Source organism: Pseudorca crassidens, chromosome 1 (assembly GCF_039906515.1).
Source record: "Pseudorca crassidens isolate mPseCra1 chromosome 1, mPseCra1.hap1, whole genome shotgun sequence".
Taxonomy (NCBI): domain Eukaryota; kingdom Metazoa; phylum Chordata; class Mammalia; order Artiodactyla; family Delphinidae; genus Pseudorca; species Pseudorca crassidens.
The window spans coordinates 34,847,755-34,874,183 of NC_090296.1; the positions used below are offsets into that span (position 1 = coordinate 34,847,755).

At 41.7% G+C, this 26,429-nt stretch overlaps 2 protein-coding genes across 5 annotated transcripts in view; one reads left to right on the forward strand and one right to left on the reverse strand.

Annotated features, from left to right (window-relative positions):
- The first annotated feature begins 1,253 nt into the window (after positions 1-1,253).
- VTI1B (vesicle transport through interaction with t-SNAREs 1B) lies at positions 1,254-24,110 on the forward strand. Its single transcript, XM_067732796.1, has 6 exons — positions 1,254-1,513; positions 15,804-15,862; positions 18,018-18,209; positions 20,412-20,585; positions 22,163-22,224; positions 23,807-24,110. Exons 1-6 carry the CDS (start codon positions 1,399-1,401, stop codon positions 23,901-23,903), a joined length of 699 nt encoding a protein of 232 aa, XP_067588897.1. The 5' UTR covers positions 1,254-1,398; the 3' UTR covers positions 23,904-24,110.
- Positions 24,091-26,429, reverse strand: part of ARG2 (arginase 2) — a 43,334-nt gene continuing 40,995 nt past the window's right edge. For all 4 annotated transcript variants that reach the window (XM_067732675.1, XM_067732667.1, XM_067732648.1 and 1 more), the window contains one exon: positions 24,091-24,573. In XM_067732675.1, the coding sequence (XP_067588776.1) occupies positions 24,368-24,573 (206 nt within the window). In that variant the 3' untranslated portion in view covers positions 24,091-24,367. The remainder of the gene's footprint in view (positions 24,574-26,429) is intronic.

Below are 26,429 nucleotides of genomic sequence, written 5' to 3' on the forward strand. Positions count from 1 at the left end.
TATTTGTTACCTCTCCTTTTTGTACTTGTCCCTTCTATAACACAATGCTATGGGACCTACAGTACACTGCCACTAACAACCTGACTTTTCCCTCTCTCTCTATGCTCAATGAATATTAGTAAATCAACAAAAGTTTGTTGAATAAATGGTCTTTGAACTCAGTCTAATAAGGGTCCAGGAGATATAAATCACCAAATCATTTCCCTCTGAACAGTCATATGTCTTTTAATACGTGTGGGCAGTCTTAAGTATTGGGCTGCCAAGCAAACATTTCAGAACGGGCTCCATAGGCACACCATCAGTGAAAATAGGAATTTTCGTCCACTAAACCATGAAAACCCACGGAGTGCAGGAAAAGACTTCGTAATTGTTAACACATTACATACACTTACTGAGAAAGAGACCTGATGAAGCCAGGTCCGCCTTGCTCACTACATATAAATAATACACATATAAATTACATATATACATATGTACACACACATATATTACATATATAAATAATACATAAATTACCCAAGGTCAGAGTGAATCTTTTATTCAACACATGCCCAGATCCAGGCACAAAGGCTACGCTTAAATTGAAACACCTGCTGAGTGAATGCACGGCGTGCCCAGCCGCTAGAGGCTGAGCGTATATTTTGGGGGTCGCACTGCCCGGGGACCACTTCTGAAAGAATGTGACTCTGGTGACTTGACTCCCCAGTAAAAGTGCTTTAAGCTCAAGCGCAGGCAGGAACCTGGCCCAGCTATCTTCCAAGAACTGAAGGCTAACAGTCGGAATGTGAACTGAGAAAGTAAGGGCGGCCAAACAGTGCGACGACTGAGAAGATAACGACCAGGCGCCTACTGATACCAAATCATTGCGCGTCAGCGTCACGCTGACGCCCGCGACGACGGCAGAACTACCGCCCCCAGCAATGCTTGACTTCCGAGTCTGAGTGTCTTCCGTGCCGAACTACAGCCTCCGGCATGCACTGCAGCGTCCGCCCCTCGCCAGAAGGCGAGGCCTGGGAGAGAGGCGGCCGCGCCGCCGGGCCCGCGGGTTCCCACAGTCCGTTCCGCCGTGGCGCTCTTCCCAACCCCGGACTGACTAATTCCGGAGTTCCGAGACTGCCGCTCGCGCCCGAGCGCCACCGCTCCCTCGGGAGTAGCCCGGGCAGCGCAGCCGCCCGACTTCCCGTCAGGCTTTGGCGCCCGGCGCGCCGTCAGTGACGGCATGCAGGGGGTGGGCGTTCCGGCTCGGGAGGACCCCGCCGCGGCCCCGGAAGCGCCTCGTCCTGAGCTGCTGTGGTGGCGGTCGCCGGGATGCCTGCGCGGCTGGGCGGCTGACGGCGGAGTAGGAACGGGCCCCGTGCCCGGAATCTCGGCTGCCGCTGCTAGAGAGCGGCCTGCGCCATGGCCAACTCAGCCGCCTCCTCAGAGCATTTCGAGAAACTGCATGAGATCTTCCGCGGTCTCCATGAAGACCTACGAGGGGTGCCGGAGCGGCTCCTGGGGACGGCTGGGACAGGTGAGGCGGAGTCAGGCTGAGCCCAGGAGCACCCAGCTCCGCCAGCTCTGGGAAGAAGAGCTCCCACCCCCTTCCCAGACCCTCCCTCCCTTCTCTCCGTTTCTCATTCTCAGACACGCCCCCTAGGGCTGGCTGGGTCCCGGCGCCCAGGATCTCCCTGCCGCCACTTAGCGTGCTCAGGGATGCACCTCGGAGTGTCATCTTCCTCTTGATCCTCCTGTAGCCTTCAGATTTTTCTCGTTTCATTTTCACTATGGCAAGAAGAGTGTAGGGGACCTAAGCCTGCGATCCGGTATTTGAGTAGAATTGGGTTTTCTTTTGTAGCTCTCTTTTTTTTTTTTAGTTTTTTTTTTTAAATATCTTTATTGGAGTATAATTGCTTTACATTGTTGTGTTAGTTTCTGCTGTGTATTTTGTTTTATACGTTTAACAGTGTTATTCTCAAAAGAGGTCCGTAGTTTTCACCAGATTGGCAGAGGATTTGTAGCACAAAAAGGGTTAAGAACCCAAGGGAATCATAACTTTTGGGGTTGGTAAATAACCAGTCGTGAGGGGGATTGGTCTTTAAAATCAGGATTGTGGTCTTTAGGTGTGGTCCCCTTATGAACTCTCTGCTTAGACTGTCTCTTGCCCCTTGGTTTCAAAATTCAGAGTGCTGCAAGCTTTGCTTGGAGGAGCTAAGAGTTTTCCAGTTGAATCTGTATAGGAAGGTCTCCTATAGCTCTTTGCCTTAAGAAAAATAGATCTTGATGGCAAAGCAGATGAGACTTTTATTGCTTTTACTTAAGTGTCAAAGCTTGAGTGTTTGCTCTGTGTGTTACCCAAGGTCATATGAATTGAATGACTCTGGTGAGAATGAAATTCATACCTTTGTTTAACATTTACTGGGAGAGGCTGCTGCGTGCCAGGCACTGTCCCTAGATGCTGGTAATATTGCACATTACAGTGAAAAGACTTACAAATCTCTGTTCTGATGGGTCGATGATAGTATATAAATATTAAGAGGTGGTGTTAAGGGCAATACAGGAAAATAAAGCAGGGCCAAGGAATGGGGGGGGGGCTCTAATTTTAAGTTGGGTGGCTGTGAAAGGCCTCTTTGAGGAGGTGGCATTTGAGCAGAGACTTGAAGTAAGGGAGTAAGCCACGCAAAAATCTGGGAGAAATGAGTGTCAGGACAGAATAGTACTGCAAATGTCCTTAAGCAGAAATGAGCTTGGTATGTTCTAGGAAGAACAAGAAGGCAGTGTGTTTGGGGTGGAATGAGCAGGGGAGATAGTTAGTGGTAGTAGATGAGGCTTTAAAGAGGTAGGCAGGGTCAGATTGCATATGGGCCCTTGTACACCAGGATGAAAGATTTGCATCTTTTTCTAAATGTAGTGGCTTGCAGTTAAAGGATATAGAACAGGAGAGTGATGGGATCTGATTTACATGGTTGAAAAATAGACCTTCTTTTCAGCCTTGTGTTGAGTTAAATTTTGCAATGTCTATTTCTGTAAGGCTAAATAATGCCAAAGGACATTCTGTTTTGAAAAATAGAAAACTGAGTTAGTTATATTTACTTTTGTCATCTACCTAAACTTCTAATTCCTGCAAAGAGGACACTCAAAAAGGTGTGAATTTCTACCCAAGTGCAAAATACTCTAACACGAGTTGCTGGTAATGCTTTGTTCAATGAGTAAGTAAATAGAATATACAGATATCCACAGGTTATAAGAATTTCAACAACTTTTAGTCTTCTTATTCACTACTTTATTCATACTTCTCAATAAATATTTGTCAAATAAGTTGAATTTAATTAAGCAAACACACCAGGCCTCATCTCTGATTCCTCTTTTTTCTAGGCCTGAGACTACTTCATAGGCTTTCCACCAATGAAGCTTTATTTTCCACCATGAATTATGAAGCACTGAATAATGTACATAACACATCCCTTGCATTTAGCTTATGCTCTGTAACTGAATTCAGTTTTTTCAAGAATTACGTATCAGTTAGTGTCCTGAGCCCCGAGAAGTTCCAAGAGTTCTTGCCTTAAATGGGAGCAAATTTACAACAAAGTGTGTGATGAGTCCTAAGATAGTTTTGAGACCATGACAGAAAAACCTAACATGGGCGTGGGGGAGCAAGAGGGAAGCTTCACAGAAAGGGGAACTTCTGAGTGTCACGGGTTGAACAGGAGTCTGCCTGAGAGGGGAAATGGGAAGAGGCAACAAAGGAAGAAAAAAATCAAATATTCACAACTATTACTGGAGCTTAAGATATGTGTGGGACCTAGAGGGGTGGGATAGGGAGGGTGCGAGGGAGATGCAAGAGGGAGGGGATATGGGGATACATGTATACATATAGCTGATTCACTTTGTTATACAGCAGAAACTAACACAACATTGTAAAGCAATTATACTCCAATAAAGATGTAAAAAAAAAGATTCTTAATAAAGAGTGGCTGCCACTTTCATTAAAAAAAAAAAAGGTATGTGTGGGAGAATAGTAACAGATGAGGAAAGTAAGACACAGCCGGACAGTTAAGGGACCTGAGTGTCACATTAAGACATCGAGACTTGATATGGAGAATCAGTAAAGGACTTCAAATAGCTGACTAATATGGTTAGATTTAATTTTAGAAGGAGAATGCTGGTGGCTGAGTAGAGGATGAAAGAGAGGCACAAGAATCTGTATACCAGGGACCATGTTAGGAGCCTTTATGGCAGTCATCTAGGTAACATGGGACTCTAGAGAGTCCCAAATCCAAGAGGTGATTCTGGACAGAAATTAACCATACTGATTGGACATGAGGAGTGAGGGAGACAGATTCAAGAATGTCTGCATTTTCTCACTTGGTCAGTTGAGTGAATGATAATTTTAAGAAATGTAAGAGTAGAAGCAGGCTTGTTTGGGTTGTGGATGAGAACATCAAGAGTGATTACATAGAATAGAGAACGTATGTCCATTCTAGCCTGACAGATATTTCTTCTCCTACCATTAAAAATAACATTTATGAAGAAGATACATGAATTGAAAGGCAGGGTATTGTAATATTTAACAGCAAGGATTCTAGAGCCAGACTGCCTGAGTTCATATCCTGGGTCCACCTCTTAATAGCTTGGTGACCTTGAACAACTTACTTTAACATAATTAGTTTCCCTTGCAAAATGGGAATCAGTCATTATATTTACTTCATAGGGATTTTTTGAGGATCAAGCGAGCTAATATATGTAAAGCCCTTAAAATACTGCCTAACAGTAGTAACAGCGATTAGCCATTATTCCTATTATATGGGAAATTGGATATTTTATTTAAATAAAACATAAGAATACCAGCTCTGTATACAACTACCCTTACCTTGCACTACTTTTCCTTATTTTCTAGAGCACGTATCTTCTAACACACTAGACACTTCACATAGTTTTTTAAATTAATTAATTAATTAATTTATGGCTGTGTTGGGTCTTCGTTGCTGCGTGCAGGCTTTTCTCTAGTTGCGGTGCGTGGGGGCTACTCTGTTGCGGTGCGCGGGCTTCTCATTGCGGTGGTTTCTCTTGTTGCAGAGCATGGGCTCTAGGCACGCGGGCTTCAGTAGTTGTGGCACACAGGCTCAGTAGTTGTGGCGCGCGGGCTTTGTTCCTCCACAGCATGTGGGATCTTCCCGGACCAGGACTGGAACCCATGCCCCCTGCATTGGCAGGCGGATTCTTAACCACTGCGCCACCAGGGAAGCCCAGACACTTTACATATTTATGATATTTATAGTATATTATTTGTCTTCCTTTCAGTAGAACAGTGGTTTTCAAAGTATGATCCCTGAACCAACAGCATCAGCATCACCTGGAAACTTGTTAGAAATGCACATTCTTGGTTCCCACCCAAGACTTATTGAATCATTAACTGTTTTAACAGTCTATTTTAACAGCCCTCTGGGGGATTTCTGATGCCTGTCAAGTTTGAAGGCCACTGATCTAGGACATAAGCTCATCAACACATGTTGTTTCTTTCTTTCTTTTTTTTTAAATACATGAAGCCTCTTGATTTTTATTTGTGAGCCACCAACTCAGATATTTTTTGTTTGTTTGTTTTGTTTATGTTTTTTTATGGGTTTTTTTGCGGTACGTGGGCCTCTCACTGTTGTGGCCTCTCCTGTTGCTGGCCTCTCCCGTTGCAGTTGCGGAGCACAGGCTCCGGACGCACAGGCTCCGGACGCACAGGCTCAGCGGCCATGGCTCACGGGCCCAGCCGCTCCACGGCATGTGGGATCTTCCCGGACCGGGACACGAACCCTTGTCCCCTGCATCGGCAGGCGGACTCTCAACCACTGTGCCACCAGGGAAGCCCCCAACTCAGATATTTTTCAAATGCTTTATGGACCAAACAGAGCAAATCTGCAGGTGAAATCTGACCTGCCAATTTAATCTTCTGTAGGTATGTTCAACAGGTACTCATTGAATGAATGCTTATGTACGAAACTAATGATTTGAAAATCAAATCATGGTTTTCTATTAATTACATTCCAATTGTAGAGACTACTTTCTCCAGAAGAAAATGTTGGCCTCAGTCCATAAAACACTGCTTAAAATTTTAACATTTACATGAGAATCATTCTTTTGTTAATGGGAAGCATAAGCAAATCTAATTCTAAAAATGACCCCTGAAGAAGTTAGTTAAATGGATAATCAGTTCACTCTTATAGATGCCTTCTCATATGATATTAAAAGGATCACACAGCCAGCATGTATTGGCATTCTTCTTTATTTCTTGTTACTTAAGTAACAAGAAGAAGTTTAAATGTTTAAACTGCTTAATTTGATCCTTTTCATGAAGGCATTTAAAACTGCTATCAGCCATACTGATATCTCTTTGAATTTCTATAGCACATGTTATTTCTTGTCTTTTTGATAATAGCCATTCTAACAGGTGTGAGGGGATATCTCATTGTGTCTTTGATTTGCATCTCCCTGATGATTAGTCAAGTTGAGTATCTTTTCATGTACCTGTTGTCCATTGTATGTCTTCTTTGGAAAAATGTTTATTCACATCCTCTGCTCATTTTATAATTGGATTGTTTGGGTTTTTGCTATTCATTTGTATGAGTTCTTTATATATTGTGGATACTAGCCCCTTATCGGATATATGATTTACAAATATATTCTCCCAGTAAATAAATTTTTTTCATTTTGTTGATAGTTTCCTTTTGCTATCCAGAAGCTTTTTTTTTTTTTTTTCAAGCAATGTATTTTCTGGTGTGTGTTTTTTGCCTTTTTTTTTTTAATGTAGTTGATTTACAATGTTGTGTTAATTTCTTCTGTACAGCAAAGTGACTCAGCTATACATATATATATTCTTTTTCCTATTCTTTTCCATTATGGTTTGTCACAGGATACTGAATATAGTTCCCTGTGCTATACAGTAGGACCTTGTTGTTTATCCATCCTATATATAACGGTTTACCTCTGCTAATCCCAAACTTCCATTCCTTCTCTCCCCTACCCCCTCTCTCCCTTGGCAACCACAAGTCTGTTCTCGATATCTGTGAGTCTGTTTTTGTTTGGTTTTGGTTTTGGTTTTGTTTTGGGTTTTTTTTTGGCTGCACCACGTGGCATATAGGATCTTAACCCTTGCTCCCTGCAGTGGAAGCACAGAATCTTAACCATTGGACCACCAGGGAAGTCCCTGTTTTGTTTTGTTTGTTTTTTAGTTGATTTATTTTTGGCTGCATTGGGTCTTCATTGCTGTGCACAGGCTTTCTCTAGTTGCAGCGAGCTAGGTCTACTCTTCATTGCGGTGCGCGGGCTTCTCATTGCAGTGGCTTCTCTTGTTGTGGAGCACGGGCTCTAGGCACATGGGCTTCAGTAGCTGTGGCTCGCAGGCTCTAGAGCACAGGCTCAGTAGTTTTGTGGAGCATGAGCTTAGTTGCTCTGTGGCATGTGGGATCTTCCTGGACCAGGGCTCGAACCAGTGTCCCCTGCATTAGCAGGAGGATTCTTAACCACTGCACCCCCAGGGAAGTCCCCCTGTTTTTGTTTTGTAGATATGTTTATTTGTATCGTATTTTAGATTCCACATATAAGTGATATCATATGGTATTTCTCTTTCTCTTTCTGACTTACTTCATTTAGTATGATAATCTCTAGGTCCATCCATGTTGCTGCAAATGGCATTTCATTCTTTTTAATGGCTGAGTAATATTCCAATGTTTTATATATATTTATTTATACACACACACACACACACACACACACCCCACATCCCACATCTTCTTTATCCATTCATGTGTTCATGGACATTTAGGTTGTTTCCATGTCTTGGCTGTTGTGAATAGTGCTGCTGTGAGCATAGGGGTGCGTGTATCTTTTTGAATTATAGTTTTGTCTGGGTATATGCCCAGGAGTAGGATTGCTGTATCATATGGCAACTCTTTTCCATACAGTTTTCCATAGTGGCTGCACCAATTTACATTCCCACCAACAGTGTAAGAGGGTTCCCTTTTCTCCAAACCCTCTCTAGCATTTGTTATTTGTAGACTGTTTAATGATGGCCATTCTGACTGGTGTGAGGTGTTACCTTATTGTAGCTTTGATTTGCATTTCTCTAATAATTAGTGATGTTGAGCATCTTTTCATGTGCCTACTGGCCATCTGTGTATGTCTTCTTTGGAGAAATGTTTATTTAGGTCTTCTGCCCATTTTTTATTGGGTTGTTTGGGGGTTTTTTGTTTTTTCTTTTTCTTTTTTGGGTTTTTTTTTTTTTTTTTGCGGTACACGGGCCTCTCACTGTTGTGGCCTCTCCCGTTGCGGAGCGCAGGCTCCGGACACGCAGGCTCAGCGGCCATGGCTCACGGGCCCAGCCACTCCGCGGCGTGTGGGATCTTCCCGGACCGGGACACGAACCCACATCCCCTGCATTGGCAGGCAGACTCCCAACCACTGCGCCACCAGGGAAACCCTGCCCTGGGTTGTTTGTTTTTTTGTCGTTGAATTGTATGAACTGTTTGCATATTTTGGAAATTAAGCCTTTGTTGGTTGCATCGTTTGCAAATATTTTCTCCCATTCTGTGGGTTGTCTTTTCGTTTTGTTTATGGTTCCCTTTGTTGTGCAAAAGTTTGTAAGTTTGATTAGGTTCCATTTGTTTATTTTTGTTTTTATTTCTATTGCCTTGGGAGACTGACCTAAGAAAACATTGGTATAATTTATGCCAGAGCATGTTTTGCCTAGGATCTCTCAGAAGCTTTTAGTTTGATGTAGCCCTGCTAGTTTATTTTTGCTTTTGTTGCTTTTACTTTTGGTGCCAAATCCAAAATATCATTGTCAACATTCACGTCTTTAATCCTTTTTGAGTTAATTTTTGTATATAGTGTAAAGATAGTGGCCCAGTTTCATTCTTTTGCATGTGACTGTCAAATGTTTCCCAACACCATTTATTGAAGAGACTGTCCTTTTCCGTGAGGGAACAGGAAACAAATATTTCTCTCTCTCCTGGCACAGAGCTTCTAAAACCCTTGTAATTTCTGGGAGCATCTTTTATTCAGTGAGGCTGCTCTGGGTGGGCTCCTAGGTGGCTTCTGGATGGGAGCTGGTTACCAGAAAGACCAACCCATGATTAGAAGCTTGGATTTTCAGTCCTGCTCCACACTTCTCTGGAGACGGGAAAGGGGCTTCAAATGGAATTAATAATTAACCATGTCTATGTGAGGGAGCCTCCATAAAATTTCAGTAGTATGGGGCTCAGAGAGCTTCCAGGTGGTTGAACATATCCACACTGGGAGGGTGGTGCACCTCAACTCTGCGGGGACAGAAGGTCCTGCGGGACAGAACAGGAGGGGAAAGAGACCCTCCAAGACCTTGCCCTATGTCTCTCTTCATCTGGCTTTTCATCTGTATCCTTTATCATGTCCTTTAATAAACTGGTAAACCTAAGTAAGTGTTTCTCTGAGTTTTGTGAGCCTTTCTACCATATTAATTGAATCTGAGGAGGGGGTCATGGGAACCTCCAGTTTGTAACCAAATTGGACAGAAGTTGTGGGTAACCTGAGGACCTACTACTTGCAATTGGCATCTGAGGTGGTGGTGGGGCCAGTCTTGTGGGACTGAGCCCTGAACCTCTGGAATCTGATACTGTCTCTGGGTAGATAGCGTCAGAATTGAGTCGAATTGCAGGACACCCAGCTGGTGTCTCAGAGAATTGCTGCTGTGGGGAAAAAACCCATACATTCGGAGACCAAAAGTGAAGTGTTCTTTGTGAGTAGTAAAGGAGACACACGGGAAACAAACAACAGGAGGAAGGACTAAGTTTTTTCCTATACAGGAGAGAAAGATAGGAGGGAGAAAGACTGGGTTTTTCCTAATACATTTCCCCATTGTATATTCTGGGCTCCTTTGTTGTAAGTGAATTGACCATATATGTGTGGACTTACTTCTGGGCTCTCTTTTCCATTCCATTGAGCTTTGAATCTGTTTTTATGCCAGTACCATACTGTTTTCATTATTATAGCTTTGTAATATACAGTTGACCCTGGGTGCCAACCCTCTGCGCAGCTGAAAATCTGAGTGTAACTTGTTGGCCCTCCTATCCAAGTTTCCTCACTATCTGCAGATTCAGCCAACCACAGGTTATGTGGTACTGTAGTATTTACTATTGAAAAAAAATCTGTGTATAAGTGGACCCGCTCAGTTCAAACCCTTGTTGTTCAAGGGTCAGCTGTAGTTTGAAATCAGAAAGCATGATGCCTCCAGCTTTGTTGTTCTTTTTCAAGATTGCTTTGGCTAATTGGGGTCTTTTGTGGTTACCTAAAAATTTTTGGATTGTTTGTTCTATTTCTATAGAAAATGCCATTCAGTTTGCTATTATTTTGTTGAGGATTTTTGCATCTGTGTTCACCAGGGATATTGGCCTATATTTTTTTTGTGGTGTTCTTCGCTGGTTTTGGTATCAGTGTAGTGCTGGCCTCTTAAAAAACTTTGGAAGTGTTCCCTCTTCTATCATAAGCTCTATATTTTGTCTGTTTGGTTAATTATGTATCCTAAGCACCTAGAGCAGTGCCTAGTACATACTGGGTGCTCTATAAATATTTGTTGAATGATTGTATAAATACTGTGAATTGTTGGGAAGAAAATAGTAATAATATATGATTGGTTATAAAAACTCAGTGTGATTTTATTTCTATTCTGCCATGTTTTCCACAGTTTCACCACTTTTAAAATCTATCTATCTATCTATATACCTATTTAAAAAAGGGATAGGATAACAGACACAATGTGTCCTACTTTAGGAATTTTGTATGACAGTGACAATCCATTAGCATATGTGATAATTATTAATCCATATAATATTACATTAAGTACCTACAACCATAATTTCTAGTCTTAGCTTTGCAGCATATGAAGATGTCTCTCCAAATACCTCAGACTGCTATAAATTCTTATCCAATTAATAGAGTAAGTACCTATAGTCATGACTTTTAGTTTTAGTTTTGTAGCACCTGAAGGCACATTATTTTTTTTGAAGGCACATTATTAATGAACATTATAAAATTATTGAAAGTTTTTCATTTTAATTCACTTAAATTTCAGTATCTATACGTGAGACTCCATTATTTTAGAAACCAGAAAAAATAATAACTATGAAGGACCATATGTAGCAGGTTGGTAAACACAATTACTCACTAACTGCAGAATTTTAATTTTTCCAACACTCTTCATATTCTTTGGTGAATTTTGTTTTTGCTTAGTTTTTCCTACCTAGGAATTTACTTTTAAAAAACAGTGGTAGTTACTATTTATTGAACCCTTAATATGCTTGGCATTTGTTATGTGTTTGTTATGTGTATTGTCTCTTTTAACTCTTTCAGACAACTGTATGAGGTCAGTACCGTTATATTTATTTATAGTTGAGGAAACAGGCTTAGAGAGGATCAGGTAACCATGTGGTCTACAAAGAGGATGTAGGTCCTAGAAATGCCACAATGGGGCGCCAAAAACATTAATCACAGATTTTAAAGATCCTGGTGAAACTGAAGTTATTTCCACAGTTCTGATGGACCAAGGTTAGTCATTCTTGGGCTGGCAATTCAAATAGCCTATAAGAAAGAGAGGCTGCCACCTTGGTCGAACATGAGGTAGGTTTCCTCTAGCACTTTCAGAGCTGGGTGTTTCCATTTTATTCCATGTCCGGGGCATTGTGCGGCCATCCACCCAGTTTACCAAACATTCAGCTTCAGAGTGAGTCAGTCACAGGTGAAGGGTTTGGGAAGGCATGTGAGGTAGGGGATAGTGTTATTTGGAGTAGCTCACTCTTGTTTCTGGTGTCTGTTCTACCCAGTATCAGTCCTGTTGTTTTGTAGTTGATTGTAGTGTTAATTCTAACTCCATAAAAAATTAAGAGGTTAAGAGGTTTGAACATATTATACCTGTATACCTGGGAGCACGAAAATGCCCCTCAACACTATAGTGTACAGAAGCACTGGGTTGGGAGTCAGGAGACTTGCATTCTGGAACTAGTGTTGCTACACATCTACTCCTTCTGTGGCCTTGGGGAAGACAGTTTCTGCAGGCTCTAATTTCCTCAACTGCTAAATGAGAAGGTTAGACTAGATGATCTCTGAGGTCCATCTCAGCTCTTATATTCATTGATTTCACAATTCTGAGTCTAAAGCATAAAGGAACAGCTATTAATACCTCTCAGTTGGGTAGGGGTTTAACCTCTTGAACCTTTAAAAGTGTATAAGTTGTAGAGCACTCCTAGTAGAATGCATGCCTTATGAAATTAGATAGAGAGCAGAGTATTCCAAAAAGACTGAGAATAGCAGAATCATGCAGGGAAGTTAGTGAAAGGATCAAGATTCTGTGTGCTGCCTCCTTCCCCCCCACCCCCACACTCTTATTTATGTAGCTACTTTCTTTGAGTCATTCTTAGGAATGCAGATTTTCATGTCTTTTAACAAAGAAAGAATAAAGGAGGAAAATTTATGACTAATAGAGATGTAGAAAAATCTAGGACGGGAATGCACTTAGAGAATACTGTCATCTTGGATCAGAAGTGAGTGTGCTTGAGTTTGGAGATGTGCCTATTCAGAGGAGTGACGACACTCAACACTTTAGTGAATGCTTGTTACAAAATAATATGATAGCTCTCCATGGAAGTGGCCATTCTTGACTGCAGATATTATGTCACTGCTGATAGCTGAAAACGCAGACTACTCAAGGATAATAACAGCTGCTTTGGCACTTATTTCAGTTACATCATGGTTAGTCAAGAAGTAGGCCCTTTGCCAGGGCTGAACTTTCTCCTATTTTTTTTTTTTTTTAAACAAAAAACCCTGGGTTTTGGGCTTCCCTGGTGGCGCAGTGGTTGAGGGTCCGCCTGCCAATGCAGGGGACACGGGTTCGTGCCCCGGTCCGGGAAGATCCCATGTGCCGCGGAGCGGCTGGGCCCGTGAGCCATGGCCACTGAGCCTGTGCATCCGAAGCCTGTGCTCCACAAGGGGAGGGGCCGCAGCAGTGAGAGGCCTGCTTACCGCAAAAACAAAACAAAACAAAACAAAACAAAACAAAAACCCTGGGTTTTGTGAGTGGTGTGTAGTGAGAAATAGTTTACCTGGAGTACCTATTTAGGGAATGTCACATGACAACAAAGGCAGCTTAGTAAAGGGTGCATTGTCGTTTGCTCTTGTAGGCAATAGCAGTGTCTAAGGAGTACCCTACCAGGTTTAGAGTTCTAGAAGCTATGGGATGTATAAAAGAAAAAGTAAATTTCTCTACTCAGAAGGAGCTTGATCTCAAGTTGAGAATATAGAATATACACAAGCAAAATGATTTATGATCATTTGAAAAGCAGTGGACAGCTGACATGCTAGATGCTGTTGTGATTAACAAAATGTAAATGCATATAAAGCATTACAGTGGTGTTACATCTTACATGGTATTTGGCTTTAAAGTCAAGGTGTGAGATGAAAATCAGGGTAAACAGAATTATCCAAGAAAATCTTAGGACAGCATGTCGAGTACCCAATTGCCATCCCTTTGTAAGCGCAACTCAGCTGTTTTCTTGGCATTGGAAAAGATTGCTCTTTCTTCAGTTGATGGAAGTGCTGGCTTGTATTTAGAAATCACATTGAGCTTTTTAAAAGACCGTGTCCTGGGCTTCCCTGGTGGCGCAGTGGTTGAGAGTCCGCCTGCCGGTGCAGGGGACACGGGTTCGTACCCCAGTGTGGGAAGACCCCACATGCCGCGGAGCAGCTGGGCCCGTGAGCCATGGCCGCTGAGCCTGTGCGTCTGGAGCCTGTGCTCCGCAACAGGAGAGGCCAGAACAGTGAGGGGCCCGCGTACCGAAAAAAAAAAAAAAAAGACCGTGTCCTTATACATGCTACAGTATGGATGAACCTTGAAGACATTATGGTAAGTGAAATTGTAAGATTCCTCTTATATGAGGTGCCTAGAGTAGTCAGATTCATAGACACAGAAAGTAGAATGGTGGTTACCAGAGTCCAGGGAGAGGGGAAATGGGGAGTTAGTGTTTAATGGGTATGGAGTTTCAGTTTGGGATGATGGAAAGGTTCTAGAGGTGGATAATGGTGATGGTTGCACGACATTGTGGATGTACTTAATGCCCTTTAACTGTATACTTAAAAACAGTCAAAATGGTAAATTTTATGTTATGTATATATTTTACCACAATTAAAGAAAACTATATCCCCAGATTGTGAACATAATTCCAAAAGATGAGTTCAAAAAATATTGTAAGCAATGACAACTTTGTGGTAATAAGTAGATTATGTATAGATTTCCAGGGAGAACATTCATTTGGATGTATACATTAAAAAAAAAACTCATAAATAGGACTAATTTTTGCTTGTTAGATATGCTAATAAGCCCTAATAAGGGCTTCCCTGGTGGCGCAGTGGTAAAGAATCCGCCTGCCAATGTAGAGGACACGGGTTTGAGCCCTGGTCTGGGAAGATCCCACATGCCATGGAGCAACTAAGCCTGTGTGCCACAACTACTGAGACTGTGCTCTAGAGCCTGTGAGCCACAACTACTGAGCCCGCATGCCTAGAGCCCGTGCTCCGCAACAAGAGAAGACCCGCGCACCGAAGAGTAGCCCCCGCTCGCTGCAACTAGAGAAAAGCCCGCATGCTGCAATGAAGACCCAATGCAGCCAAAAAAAAATTAAAAAAAAAAAAAAAAAACTATGCCTGTTAGGTATGATCTACCTCCTCATTTTATAGCCAAGGAAGGAGGTTAGGTCCCAAAGAGATGAAGAGAATTATCCAAGCTTACATGTTGAGTCAGACCCAAAGCTAGAACCAGAACCTAAGCCCCTTTACTCACCAGCACTTCCCCCATACAGATGTTTACCAGGTGACAGCATGCCAGTACTCCCTTCAACATTTTTGCTGTGTCCAAGCACCATTTTACTATAATTAATCATTTTATTTATATGAGTATTTCATGTAAAATGCATTTATTTAATACATAAAGTTACTTTAAAAGGAAATTTTATATCACTACCTTAAATGGAAAATCTATAGAACCTATCTAAATGATCAGAAAAAATACAGTGAAGGCAAAACAGTGCTGTTTTAGTTAGATGTTATTGCTTTGAAGCTAAAGCCTGTTCTGTTTTTGTTAAAAGGGGAGATTAGTAATTTTTAGTTGTTAAAGACATACTAGCACTAAAATGATATGATGCAAAGTACTGAACAAGGAGTGACTTTCCCTGTGTGAGTCAGTGGTATTTTACGTCATTTCCCATACCACTGCCCGTGGGTGTGGCTAAGAAACTTGTGCTGTATACCATGCAGTCTCTCCAGTGAGCAGAGTAGGTGGGTTTTGAATTTGTTTGGAGAACAGCAGTGGATAAGGGTTAATATAGAGATGTGATTTACAGTGGGAGTGAAAATGGGGACAAAGATTTCAGAGAACTAGTATTGTTAAACATTCTTATTGATGAAAGTGTGCCTGGTTCCTGTTAGGATGGGTGAAAAATGACTGACAATGATTGATTTAGACCTGTTGTCTTTCCTAGTAGGGATGCTGTTGGTCTTTGGGGCCAGATCATTGTTATGCAGGACTGTCATACTCTTGTTCCCTGGACACTTAATGCCAATGGTAATACCGTCCCTCTCCCTTCCCCCCAGTTACTGTGATAACTAGTTCCCCTATGTTTCTAAATGTCTTTTAGGGGTGATTAAGTACTGTAGTAGTACCCTCAGGAAAGGAATGTGGAGTTTATTCTAAGCAGGGGATATAGCCTCTAGGAATGTTTGGAAGCAGGACTGAGCATTGAAAACTTGTCTGTCTTTTCCAGAAGAGAAGAAGAAGTTGATCAGAGATTTTGATGAAAAGCAACAGGAAGCAAATGAAACGGTGAGAACAAGGAACAAGTCCTTATATCTTCTTCCTGTTTGTTGGTCTTTTCCAGAAGTAATGCTTGTGACCTGATCACAGATTAACTGTTCCTGTCCATTGATCTTGCTTTTGATTATTTCTTACCAAATGAGGCCAGTTGATGGGGCTGGGTGTTGAGGGGCAAACACAAATGGGTAAAGCTTGGAGACTCTCCTGAAATGAGTCTTTGATAATACATTGCTGCTGTAATAAGGACATTCTCATACTTCTGCCTGGGTGGTCTTTTAAAATCTCATTTTAAAAGCTGGCCATTGAGATCAGTTATTCTCCTTTGTTAAACTTACTGTCACACAAAATGGAGCTCAGAGGTGGTTCTAGCCATGTTCCCTTCTGGTTTTGGGGGTTTTTTTTGTTTGTTTGTTTGTTTTGGAGAGTGTTGAATTTTGCATATATGCCAGTGTAGTTTTTATTTTATTATTTATTTATTTATTTATTTTGGGGGCTGCTCCGGGTCTTAGTTTCAGCACGCAGGATCTTTCGTTGTGGTGGGCAGGCTTCTCTCTAGTTGTGGCGTGCGGGTTTTTTTTCTCTCTCTAGTAATGGGCTCTGTAGTTGTGGCACGTGGGCTCTGTAGTTTGCAGCACGTGGGCTCTCTAGTTGAGGCGTGCGAGCTCAGTAGTTGTAATTCGTGGGCCTAGTTGCCCAGCAGCACGTGGGATCTTAGTTCCCTGACCAGGGATCGAACCTGCGTCTCCTGCATTGGAAGACGGATTCTTTACCACACTGGACCACCAGGGAAGTCCCTGTTCCCTTCTGTTTTAAAAGACAGGAGGATTTGGTACCTTCGGCAAGGCATGCATGGACAGGATGAGTTCCCAGTCAGGACCCAAAGCTTGTCAGATGTTGGTCCAGGTTGCTGAGCAGTTTAAGAACTGCTTCTCTCTTAATCTGTGCCTTTTCTTTAACAACAACAAAAAACAAACAAAGAAACAAAAAGCAAGTTTTGCTCTCACCTTTTCGAAGTAAGCGTCCTCTGTTCTCCATATCATTGTGCTCTGGCTTCAGCAAAACCTTTTAGGAGGCTGGAGCTAAAATCCAGGTCCCTGGTAGTACTCCAAAGAAATAGTTGCCCCTAGTATTTGCTACTCCAGAGTAGACTGAAAAATTCTTTTTAAGCCAGAGAACTTCTTTATTGCTTGTTGAAGAACAACTTCCTTATCTCAATGCAGTTCTGAGAAGTTAAGCTTATCTGCATCCTTTTCTCTATTCTGCATCTATTTTAAGAAGGATCAGCCTACCAGACTGTGGAAACTATCTCCTTCATAATGGGAGTACCAGAAACTTTTCTAATACCTGTGTACAGCTGGGCATATCCATGATACCTGTTACAGAGCCAGTCTTCTTTTTCACTTAACATCTTGGTAGCATTTCAAAAACCTTTTAATTAATACCAATTTATTTGTTTGGTGCTTAGATACTTTCTTTCCCTGAACTTAAAAAAATTAACCAGTCCTACTCTGGCCATCCCAGACAGACGGCTTCTTGTAAATTGGGTCTAGGTGTTACAGTTTACTTATCCCAGAAAAATGGGAATGATTTGGACCCCTGGTTATTCTGACATGGAGACAAACAGTTGATTTTCAGAAGGAGGAGGAAGGGAAGAACCTTGATGCCATACCCGTAGCATTTTTAGTACAGTAGATCTCAGAGTGCTTCATGAAAGCACTTGAACCATAACAAGTAAGAACTTGGTATACTGAAAAGAGAATTTGAAGATTTTTGAATCCTGACTTCTCTTGTTATGTAATCTTGAGCAGGTTTCATCAAGTCTTATATATGAAGTAGAAGTAGTATTTCCTACCTTATTGATCTGTTGTGAGGAATAAATGAGAGAATGCATGTAAAAAATGTTTAATAAGCTATAAGGTACTTGTTAGTTTTCTCACTCATTCATCACATACTTTTTGAAGGCCTGTTCTATGCCTGCTAGGCACTGTGCCAGGCACTAAGAGTAATGAAGTGAACGTGTCACATGTGGTTCCTGCCCTCCTGGACCACATGGTTGAGTATTTATTGACGGTGATCTGTGGTTTGATTAGTCCAAACTAGACGTATTACCCATATGAGAGAGAACAGAAGCAGACCATCTACTCACTACTTTCTGCCTTCCTAGCTGGCAGAGATGGAAGAGGAACTACGTTATGCCCCCCTATCTTTTCGTAACCCTATGATGTCTAAGCTTCGAACCTACCGGAAGGACCTTGCCAAACTCCATCGGGAAGTGAGAAGCACACCTTTGACAGCCACTCCTGGGGGTCGAGGAGACATGAAATATGGTACATATGCTGTAGAGAATGAGCACATGGTAAGCTTCAGCTGTCTTTTCCTTTACTGGTCTGTGGTACAATGATTAACCATATTGTAGAGTATACAGTTCATGTCATCAGTGCATACTTGACTTTTTTTCCACCTTATCCTCTTTCTTGCATCCAATTCCCCTTTTCCCCTTGGGTGCCCACCTCTACTGAATTTAATGCAGATCATTCCAAACAATTTGCTTGTTTAGATTTCTTTGTATCCTTTATGTATAAAACAGTGCTTGGTGTGTAGTGGTGATACACAAGTGTTACCTATTCATATTACATCTGGACTCTGTAGTCTGACTCATTGATCCAGTTTCTTTCTCACATATGCCCCCAAAGTTCAGTTAGGCTTTTAATTTATCAGAGTATTCTTACAAAATTAACCCATGCTTTCCCTTACATTTATATCAGGATGGCCCAACAGCCCAGATACAGTAGAGAAAGCAGGCTGCTTCTTAAAAAGCGGGCTAACACCTTACTTTGTTGTGATAGAAAGTGCGCCAGACTGACTCTCTAGCCTCCAGTATTCTCATTTATAAAATTAGACTGTCTAAGCCGAAAACCTGTATTCTCAAACTGTCTAGAGAACACGGTTAAAGGAATAAAACTTCACAAAGATTAAATTTTATGTGTTACATTTGGGATTATATTCCACACCACAAAGTAGAAATGGCCTGACCAGTAATGTGGGAGAGAAGTGAACAGGGCCCACCAGTGCAGACTGCACGGATGTAGAAAGGCTAATGGCACAATTTTAAACAAATCCTATTTCATGATACATCCTGAATATAGTTTAAGAGATATTCAAATGATACTAGCCTGACATTCCTGATGTCAAAACTAGAGTATTTGAGAATGTTAAATTTTCAAAATTCACTTGTGAAAGGAGGGTGAGAAAAGGCTGGCAAGTAGAGCTTGTTAAAGTGAGGTGAAAGGTGTATAGTGACTTTGGTCATTTGTGACCAAAAAACCCTGAAAACAAAAAGGGGGGAGATAATTCCAAATAATAATTTTGCTTTAAAATTATTAGTTTCAGAAACTATTTAGATATACAAACCACCTGCAGTAGAATTATTGTTCCGAATCTGGGGTTGATCTGTGTGACCTTACTGTCTCTTCCTGCTCTTTCTTAAGCCTAATCAGTTGAAAATCCCCATCTTTTATTTTTAAACCCCCTTTTTCCTGCTGCTTTATAAGCCAATGTAACTGGGATTTATTTCAGCCTCATTCAGTGGTTTCCTCATCCACTTGTTCATATGCCATATATGAACTGAAAAGCCTTCTTGTTGCTTCTGATCTGGGGATGCATCTTTTGCCTTCTTGGTGGTGGGGTCTAGTGCTAATAGTCACCTGCTCAGTAATAGGCCTTGTGAGCCAGCCCCTTTTTGAGTGTGTTCACATGCGTGCTTTGAATAGCTGAGAACTTAGAGCTGCATCCATTTCTGTCAGTGGTTATTTCTGGCCTGACAAAGGCTACTTCTGTCCTTTTGCCTTCTGTGCTTAGGATTATAGGTGGAATAAAACTTGGGTGGAGATTTAGAAATAGGGTGCTTGGGAAATTAGGGCAGCTTTTTTGGCTCCAGATATTACCTTCCCTGAGAGCAAATCACCAGTGCAACAACTTCAGTTTTTGTTTTCTGTGTTTGGCCTAAGGTGAAATTCTTTTGGAGGCTTACCAAGAGTGTAGCCACTTTTTTCCCAGAATGTGGTAGTGTCTCACACTTTTAAATGAGTTCTATATGTGCTGAAAACAAATAGCTTATTCATGGTCCCTCAATCCTCAATACCAATCAGTGGGCATTTTCAGTGAACTAAACTATTTCTAGGGCGGTAGAGTTTAGTTGGTTTGCTCTCTCAAAATTACAGGCTGTATGCATTTTGGGGAAGCTACTGTACCCCACATCAGGGCCATTGCCTCTCAGAAGTTGCTAGTCCAGAAAGCACATGAACCAGTTCAAATTCATCAGGAGCACAGGGAAAATGCTCTGATGTGTTTAATCCTTTTCTTGCCTCACTTAAGTGTAAGAAGCAGTGAATTGGGAGGTATTATGATCCTAGATTGAATCCCAGGTTCTCTTTTAGTTTGATTTGTTAGCATCTTTGGTTGCCTTAAAAGTAATGAAAATTATTGCACACGATATTCCTTCTTATAACTTCATTTATAATGGAAGAAGTATAACATTTCCCTTCCATACTGTTGTCAGAATCGGCTACAGCCTCAAAGGGCATTGCTTCTGCAAGGCACTGACAGCCTGAACCGGGCCACCCAGAGTATTGAGCGTTCTCATCGGATTGCTGCAGAGACTGACCAGATTGGCTCAGAAATCATAGAAGAACTGGGGGAGCAACGTGAACAGTTGGAACGTACCAAGAGTAGAGTAAGTCTGAGTGGATGGGGAGAGGGGCAAGAGTGGGGAAAGTAGGTGGGCCCGTTACACCCCGATGCCTTGCTAGTGCCAGAAGCTACCACAGTTCCAAATTCAGGGTATGACCTTTTAGGTTCTTACTCTTTTCTCTGTCTGTAGTTTGCTTGGCTGAAAGATATCCCTTGGAAGTAATTTTACTTCTAAGATTTAGAAGTCATGGGGGGCGGGTAGGGGGTGGGCTGCAGAAATCCAATTTCTGCATTTATTGAAGATTGTCAAATAAGATTGTAGCCACTCCATCCTTTTACTAGGTCCTGTATTATGAATCAGATTTTCATTTCTCATATGTCTAGTAGAACATCTGCTATTCTTAGGAAAGCTAAGATCTCTTTAAGTAGATGATGCTTTCATGTCATTTAGAGCCAAGGCTATTTTCCACATGTCATAAAATAGTACTACTGACAATTTAGAGAGGTTCAATTCTGGGCTCTAACTCTTTACTGTTACCTAAGGTAAGGGAGATCATTGTGAGAAGAAAACAAATACTCAGGCCAAATGATGATTATACTGTGGTGTCTAATCTACTACACTCTAAGAGGCTCTGGAAAACAATTCATTCCTTCCTTTCTGTACCATCTGCAAAGGAATTTTGAAAATAGTACAACTTGCCAATGGAATGCTGTATTCTTAAGAGCGTGAGGCAGATCCAAACTGAAAAACAGATACTGTGGGCAAGACTTAGATATATGAGAAAATCATCTGAAATCCCCACACTGAGTTATTTTTCCAGCTTAGTAGCTGTAATTCTCCATTCTTAAAATTAAGTCAAAATGATGCCCCCTTCCCTCCTTAGTGAAAATCCACAATAAAGTACCGAATTCAAGTTAAGCTGTAGAGAAGGCAATTTGTTTTACAGGTTGTATGTTTTTTTCACTTCTGAACTTAACCAGGTGGATTAGTTGAACTTAAAAGCTGAGAAATGAGCTGAGAGATCAACTTAACAAGGTCGCTGGGGAACAGGAACAGATGGCAGGTGGCATCTGTTGAAATATCCTCCAGCTATATAGATTAGTAACAGGCAACCAAAAGGGAATAAAAAAGGCTTCAAAAAATATTTAATTCCTTTCACAATTCAGTGTGTCTCTTAAAGGGATAAAGAAAAAAGAAAGAACCAGATCCCAAAAATGGTAGTCCACCAGCCTGCAAAAACAAACATTAACTCAAGAGGCTCTTCTGGAGTTTGGCTGATGAAATTCAAATCTTAAGTTGCTCAGTTACGTCAGTTACTGGCAGGTACACTTGAAGACTTTGTTTTGAGTAGTCAAGGTGAAAGATTAGCCCAGTCCCAGAAGTCTCCCCACAGCAACCTTGGGATATAATAATTCCTAGGCCTACTTGATGAGTACTAAAGTATATTATCCTTTCCAGTTTCTTCTGCTTATATGCAGAGGCCATCATTTAAATTGATTTGATTTCTGGGAGTTTTTCAACATATACCCCTTAATGCCCACTGTCAATTTAGGAATGTTCAATTCTATAGTGTGTACTTTTGAAAGAAGGGGGAAATAATTGCTATTTTCTCTTCTCAGCTGGTAAACACAGGTGAAAACTTGAGCAGAAGTCGGAAGATTCTCCGTTCAATGTCCAGAAAGTAAGTTTTAAAAATAGTCACAAGATTAATTTCTCTTAATTCTAATATCTTTCAACCAAGAATGTCAAAGCTTTAAACAGTGACTGGCAAAGGTGCTAATAAAGCAGAAGAAATAAAAAATATCGTATAGTTAAATATCCCAGGACAAAGTCCTTTGTTAAAAGTATATATACTGCTCTGATTTAGAGCAGTGGAAACTTTGTCCATTGGAAGGACTTTTATTTTATTTATTTATTTGGCTGCTTTGGGTCTTAGTTGCAGCACGCAGGCTCTTTGTTGCGGCATGCGGGATGTTTTTTTCGTTACCGTGCACGTGCTCAGTAGTTGCGGTGTGTGGGCTTCTCTCTAGTTGTGGTGCACAGGCTCAGTAGTTTCAGCGCGCAGGCTTAGTTGCCCCACAGCATGTGGGATCTTAGTTCCCCGACCAGAGATCGAACCCGCATCCCCTGCATTGAAGACAGATTCTTAACCACTGCACCACCAGGGAAGTCCCTGGAAGGACTTGTAATCCCAGCTTACTTTCCTTAGAGAAGACAGCACATGGGAATAGAGCTTCATATTCCTGGAAATAAATCTGTAAAAACTTAATTAGAAAACTTTTCACTGCTACTGCTTCGTACTTGCTTTTGGCTCTGCTTGCCCTTCATGGGAGTCAACCCCTTATTTGGGAGTTCTGTCTTGTTAGTAGAAGTTGACTTAAAAAAAAAAAAACAAAAAATGTTGAGGTAAGTGCTGACAGCAACAAAACCAGGGGCAGAAAGGAAGTATTGCCACTGAGGCTGAATTTGGGGTAAGTGGGTGTAGGTATGCATGAAACAAACTACAGTCGAGTCATGAAACAAGCAGGAGCGTGAGATTTTCCTAAACGGTGGCAAATTCCTTGTGGAATAGGGGAATATGTTCAATTTAGAGTGATGAGATTTTTTGTGTTAAGAAAAGAGTATAGGAGCTTCAAAAAATTTACTGCCTTTATAAAGGTACCCATAGAGGAAGAAAGTAAAAAGGGCAAGAAGTTCATAAGAGATTGAAAGGCACTACTCAGCTTCTAGTTAGTTACTTATCCTAAAGCAGGAACCCCTCTCCCCACCCGAGCTGGACTTCAGCACTGGAGTGTCTGTCGCCAACCCTTCTCCTAATGTGTGCTCACAGCTGTATTATGTAATCAGTCAGTGCAGCTCTAGATGGTTAGGTAGTGGGTTTGTATTTCTGCTGTTTTGAAATATGATTCAACCTGATTTCAGAAATGGTGTACTTCTTATATGTATATTTAATATTTTTCGAACTAGCTGCTCATAGAAAAACTATTTTTAAAGTGAAGTACTAACTACCGTTTGAAGACATTGTAGAAAAAACATTTATATGCTTTGGTATCTATTGCCCCAATTTTCAATATTTCTGTGAGGTAGATAGTAATTATTTATAAGTTTCTTTAGCTGGTAATACTAAGTGGCTACGTGATCAAAAATTCAGTCTGCCTCACAGTATCTGGCCTTGGCCCCAGGTCAAACCCCTAAGTATTAAGAATGGAAAGAAATAGGTTATCCAGACTTCTGACTACATCCCACTTTGCTTCTCCTTGTAGAGTGACAACCAACAAGCTGCTACTTTCCATTGTCATCTTACTGGAGCTAGCCATCCTGGGAGGCCTGGTTTATTACAGATTCTTTCGCAAGCACTGAACCTCCTACAGGGAACGGTTTGTGGACCAGGACTGTGACTCTGTGAATGGTGTTTGTTAGAGACGTGGAAAAATCTTACTGTTGCTGTGAGCTAACGGTTCAAGAAGGCACTGTGTAGCCAGACTGTGGGAGGAGGGAGGAAGATGGAAAACCACTTAAATGTGAAGGAACAGCAATAAGACCAGTATGATATACCAAGGTAGTAAATGCTGTTTATGAGTTCTTTAAGTTTACATAGTGCTCTAACATATTAATACCCTGTGAGCTTCAAAAAACCAAATACATTTACAGCAGTATTATCGGTCACCAAAATGAAGGGGAAGGAAACTTTACAATTGTGAGAATGCACAAATGTTCTCATTAAGGCAGTACTGACCCAGACGATCATTTAGTATCTGTCACCACAAATGCCTCCCAACTCTGGAATGCCCATTGCGACAGACACGTGTCGCACACAGTATTTCCTAAATTCTTACACGTTCTTCACTTTCCGATTCATCTGGTGAACTAGGAGTAGGAAGTTGGTCATAGACAATGTGCCCTCCCTCCCTTGTCTGCCCAAAACTTGAAGCAATCACATCCACTGCCAGGCTGGCTGTAGCCTTGGCCTCTTCCTCCGACGCAGCCAACCGAGGATTGACTTCCACAAGATCCAGTGCTGAGAGCAACCCTGAAAGAACAAAGTATGACCAAAAAAACTTGCTAGCTGCTACTTTCAGTGAGAGTCGTCCCACCTGGGTAGAACAAGCTAAGGTAAAAAACAAGTTATTTTCTACTATAAAATTATCCACCGTCAGGAAGCCCCTTATTCCTCATTCTCTTGGGCATGAATTTAAGTTAAAAACACTCATATACCAGAGTAGGATTGAAAGAAACCTTTAAGGTAATAAAATCAATTATCCCTGTTCAGTGAACGTAACAGGCATAGCTGACAGGCTTTCCGGTTCGCGTAGGAGCTGGGTTGGGGTGGGGGGTAGGGGGGTGGTAGCAAGAGTTTCCAACCTAGTCGGGAAAATGTGTCATTTCCAGTGTTTCTGGGCCCTCCTAGATGCCTGCCTGTAGTTGCATGAAGAGCAGATCTCTCACATCTCACTAGCCAGAGCACGGTTCCCACTTTTGAACTCTTTTGCTGCATCTGTATCTCTTAAGGCACGATGTGCCCTAAAGTATAGTTATTACTGCATATCTCACTCTCACCCCTGAGCTCTGAGGGCAGGTTCCACTTCGGACACAGTTTTTAGGTCTCCCATCAGACTAACCCAGCATCTTGCACTTGGTCAAGGGAAGACTTGGTCATACTTTAATTTGAACTCCAGTTACCTTCTGTGACAGTTTGGGAACTTGTGCCAAAGGGTTTGAGATGGGAAGATTAGACCAGAAAAGAATCTATCCAGACCTGCCCTCTACCACCACCCCAGTACATACGTACGTACGTACATACATATATATATACTTCTAGGTATATATAGTTGGTTATTCTGGATGAAGTTAATCTACCTCCTGCAAGAGTCATCTGAAGAAACTAGCACTGGAGAATATAAGTATCTGAATATTTAGGGCGGCCATAAAGCCTGGAAGCAGGGGTGAATATACCTATTGGTTTACCAATATTACATTATAGTACCGATACATGTTATGTTCAGTGCTGTTACGTCCGCTCAGTGTGCCGTCCCTTATTAGCAATGCAGAGTTCAGTGCGCTGTGCAAAACTACAATGAGCAGGTATGTTACTATAGCGTTTCCACCAATCCCTGCCTGCACGTTCATCTGTGTCTGATGGCTTGTGTGTCTGATTTCCACTGACTAAACGTGGACCTTTTCATAGCCCAGAAGTAAATCAAGAGGGCACAAGCTATTAAAAATATATATTACCCATGTTTCTAGACTGTTGCCACCTTGTAAATTAATTTAAGCAAACTGCTTTATCTATCTAGTTGACAGTGTCAGGACAGACAGCCTTTTAGAATAACATTGCAGCAGGGGAGGGAGGGACATGGCATGACCACTGCCCCATCTAAGTGCTAGAGGTTACCAGCCTGTGCTCTAAGTTGTGTTACTGGGAACCAGAATGGAGAATTGAACTTCCAGGTTCACTGGCCAAGGACAATTGACAACATCTACAGTTGTGGGTCTGAGAATAAGGCTATCTTGCCCCTGTCAGATCTGATAGACAAGCATTCTTCCCCTTTCTTTAGTGCCTAAGGCTCTGGTAGGCTCCAGAGCCAGGGAGACCATTTCTCAATTTCCGTATCTATCCCAACTAGTCAAGGGTTTTCTATGGTCCTGAACCTTTCAGTGTGAGGTCTCTATGCTATCTTGACCCTAATTTCACAAGGTAGTATTGAAGTACCATGTGGTAGTTGCTTAAATTTTGCAATGAGAGGTCATTTAAAGTAGCCTTAAAACCAAAAGCTTTCTGACAGAAATGGAAACTGTTTGCAAATGAGTATGAGTTGTGGGATAGTAGCCTCTTGTAGCTACTCTCGATGATCTTGCATTCAGTTTACTCATCTTCCTGTCAGCCAT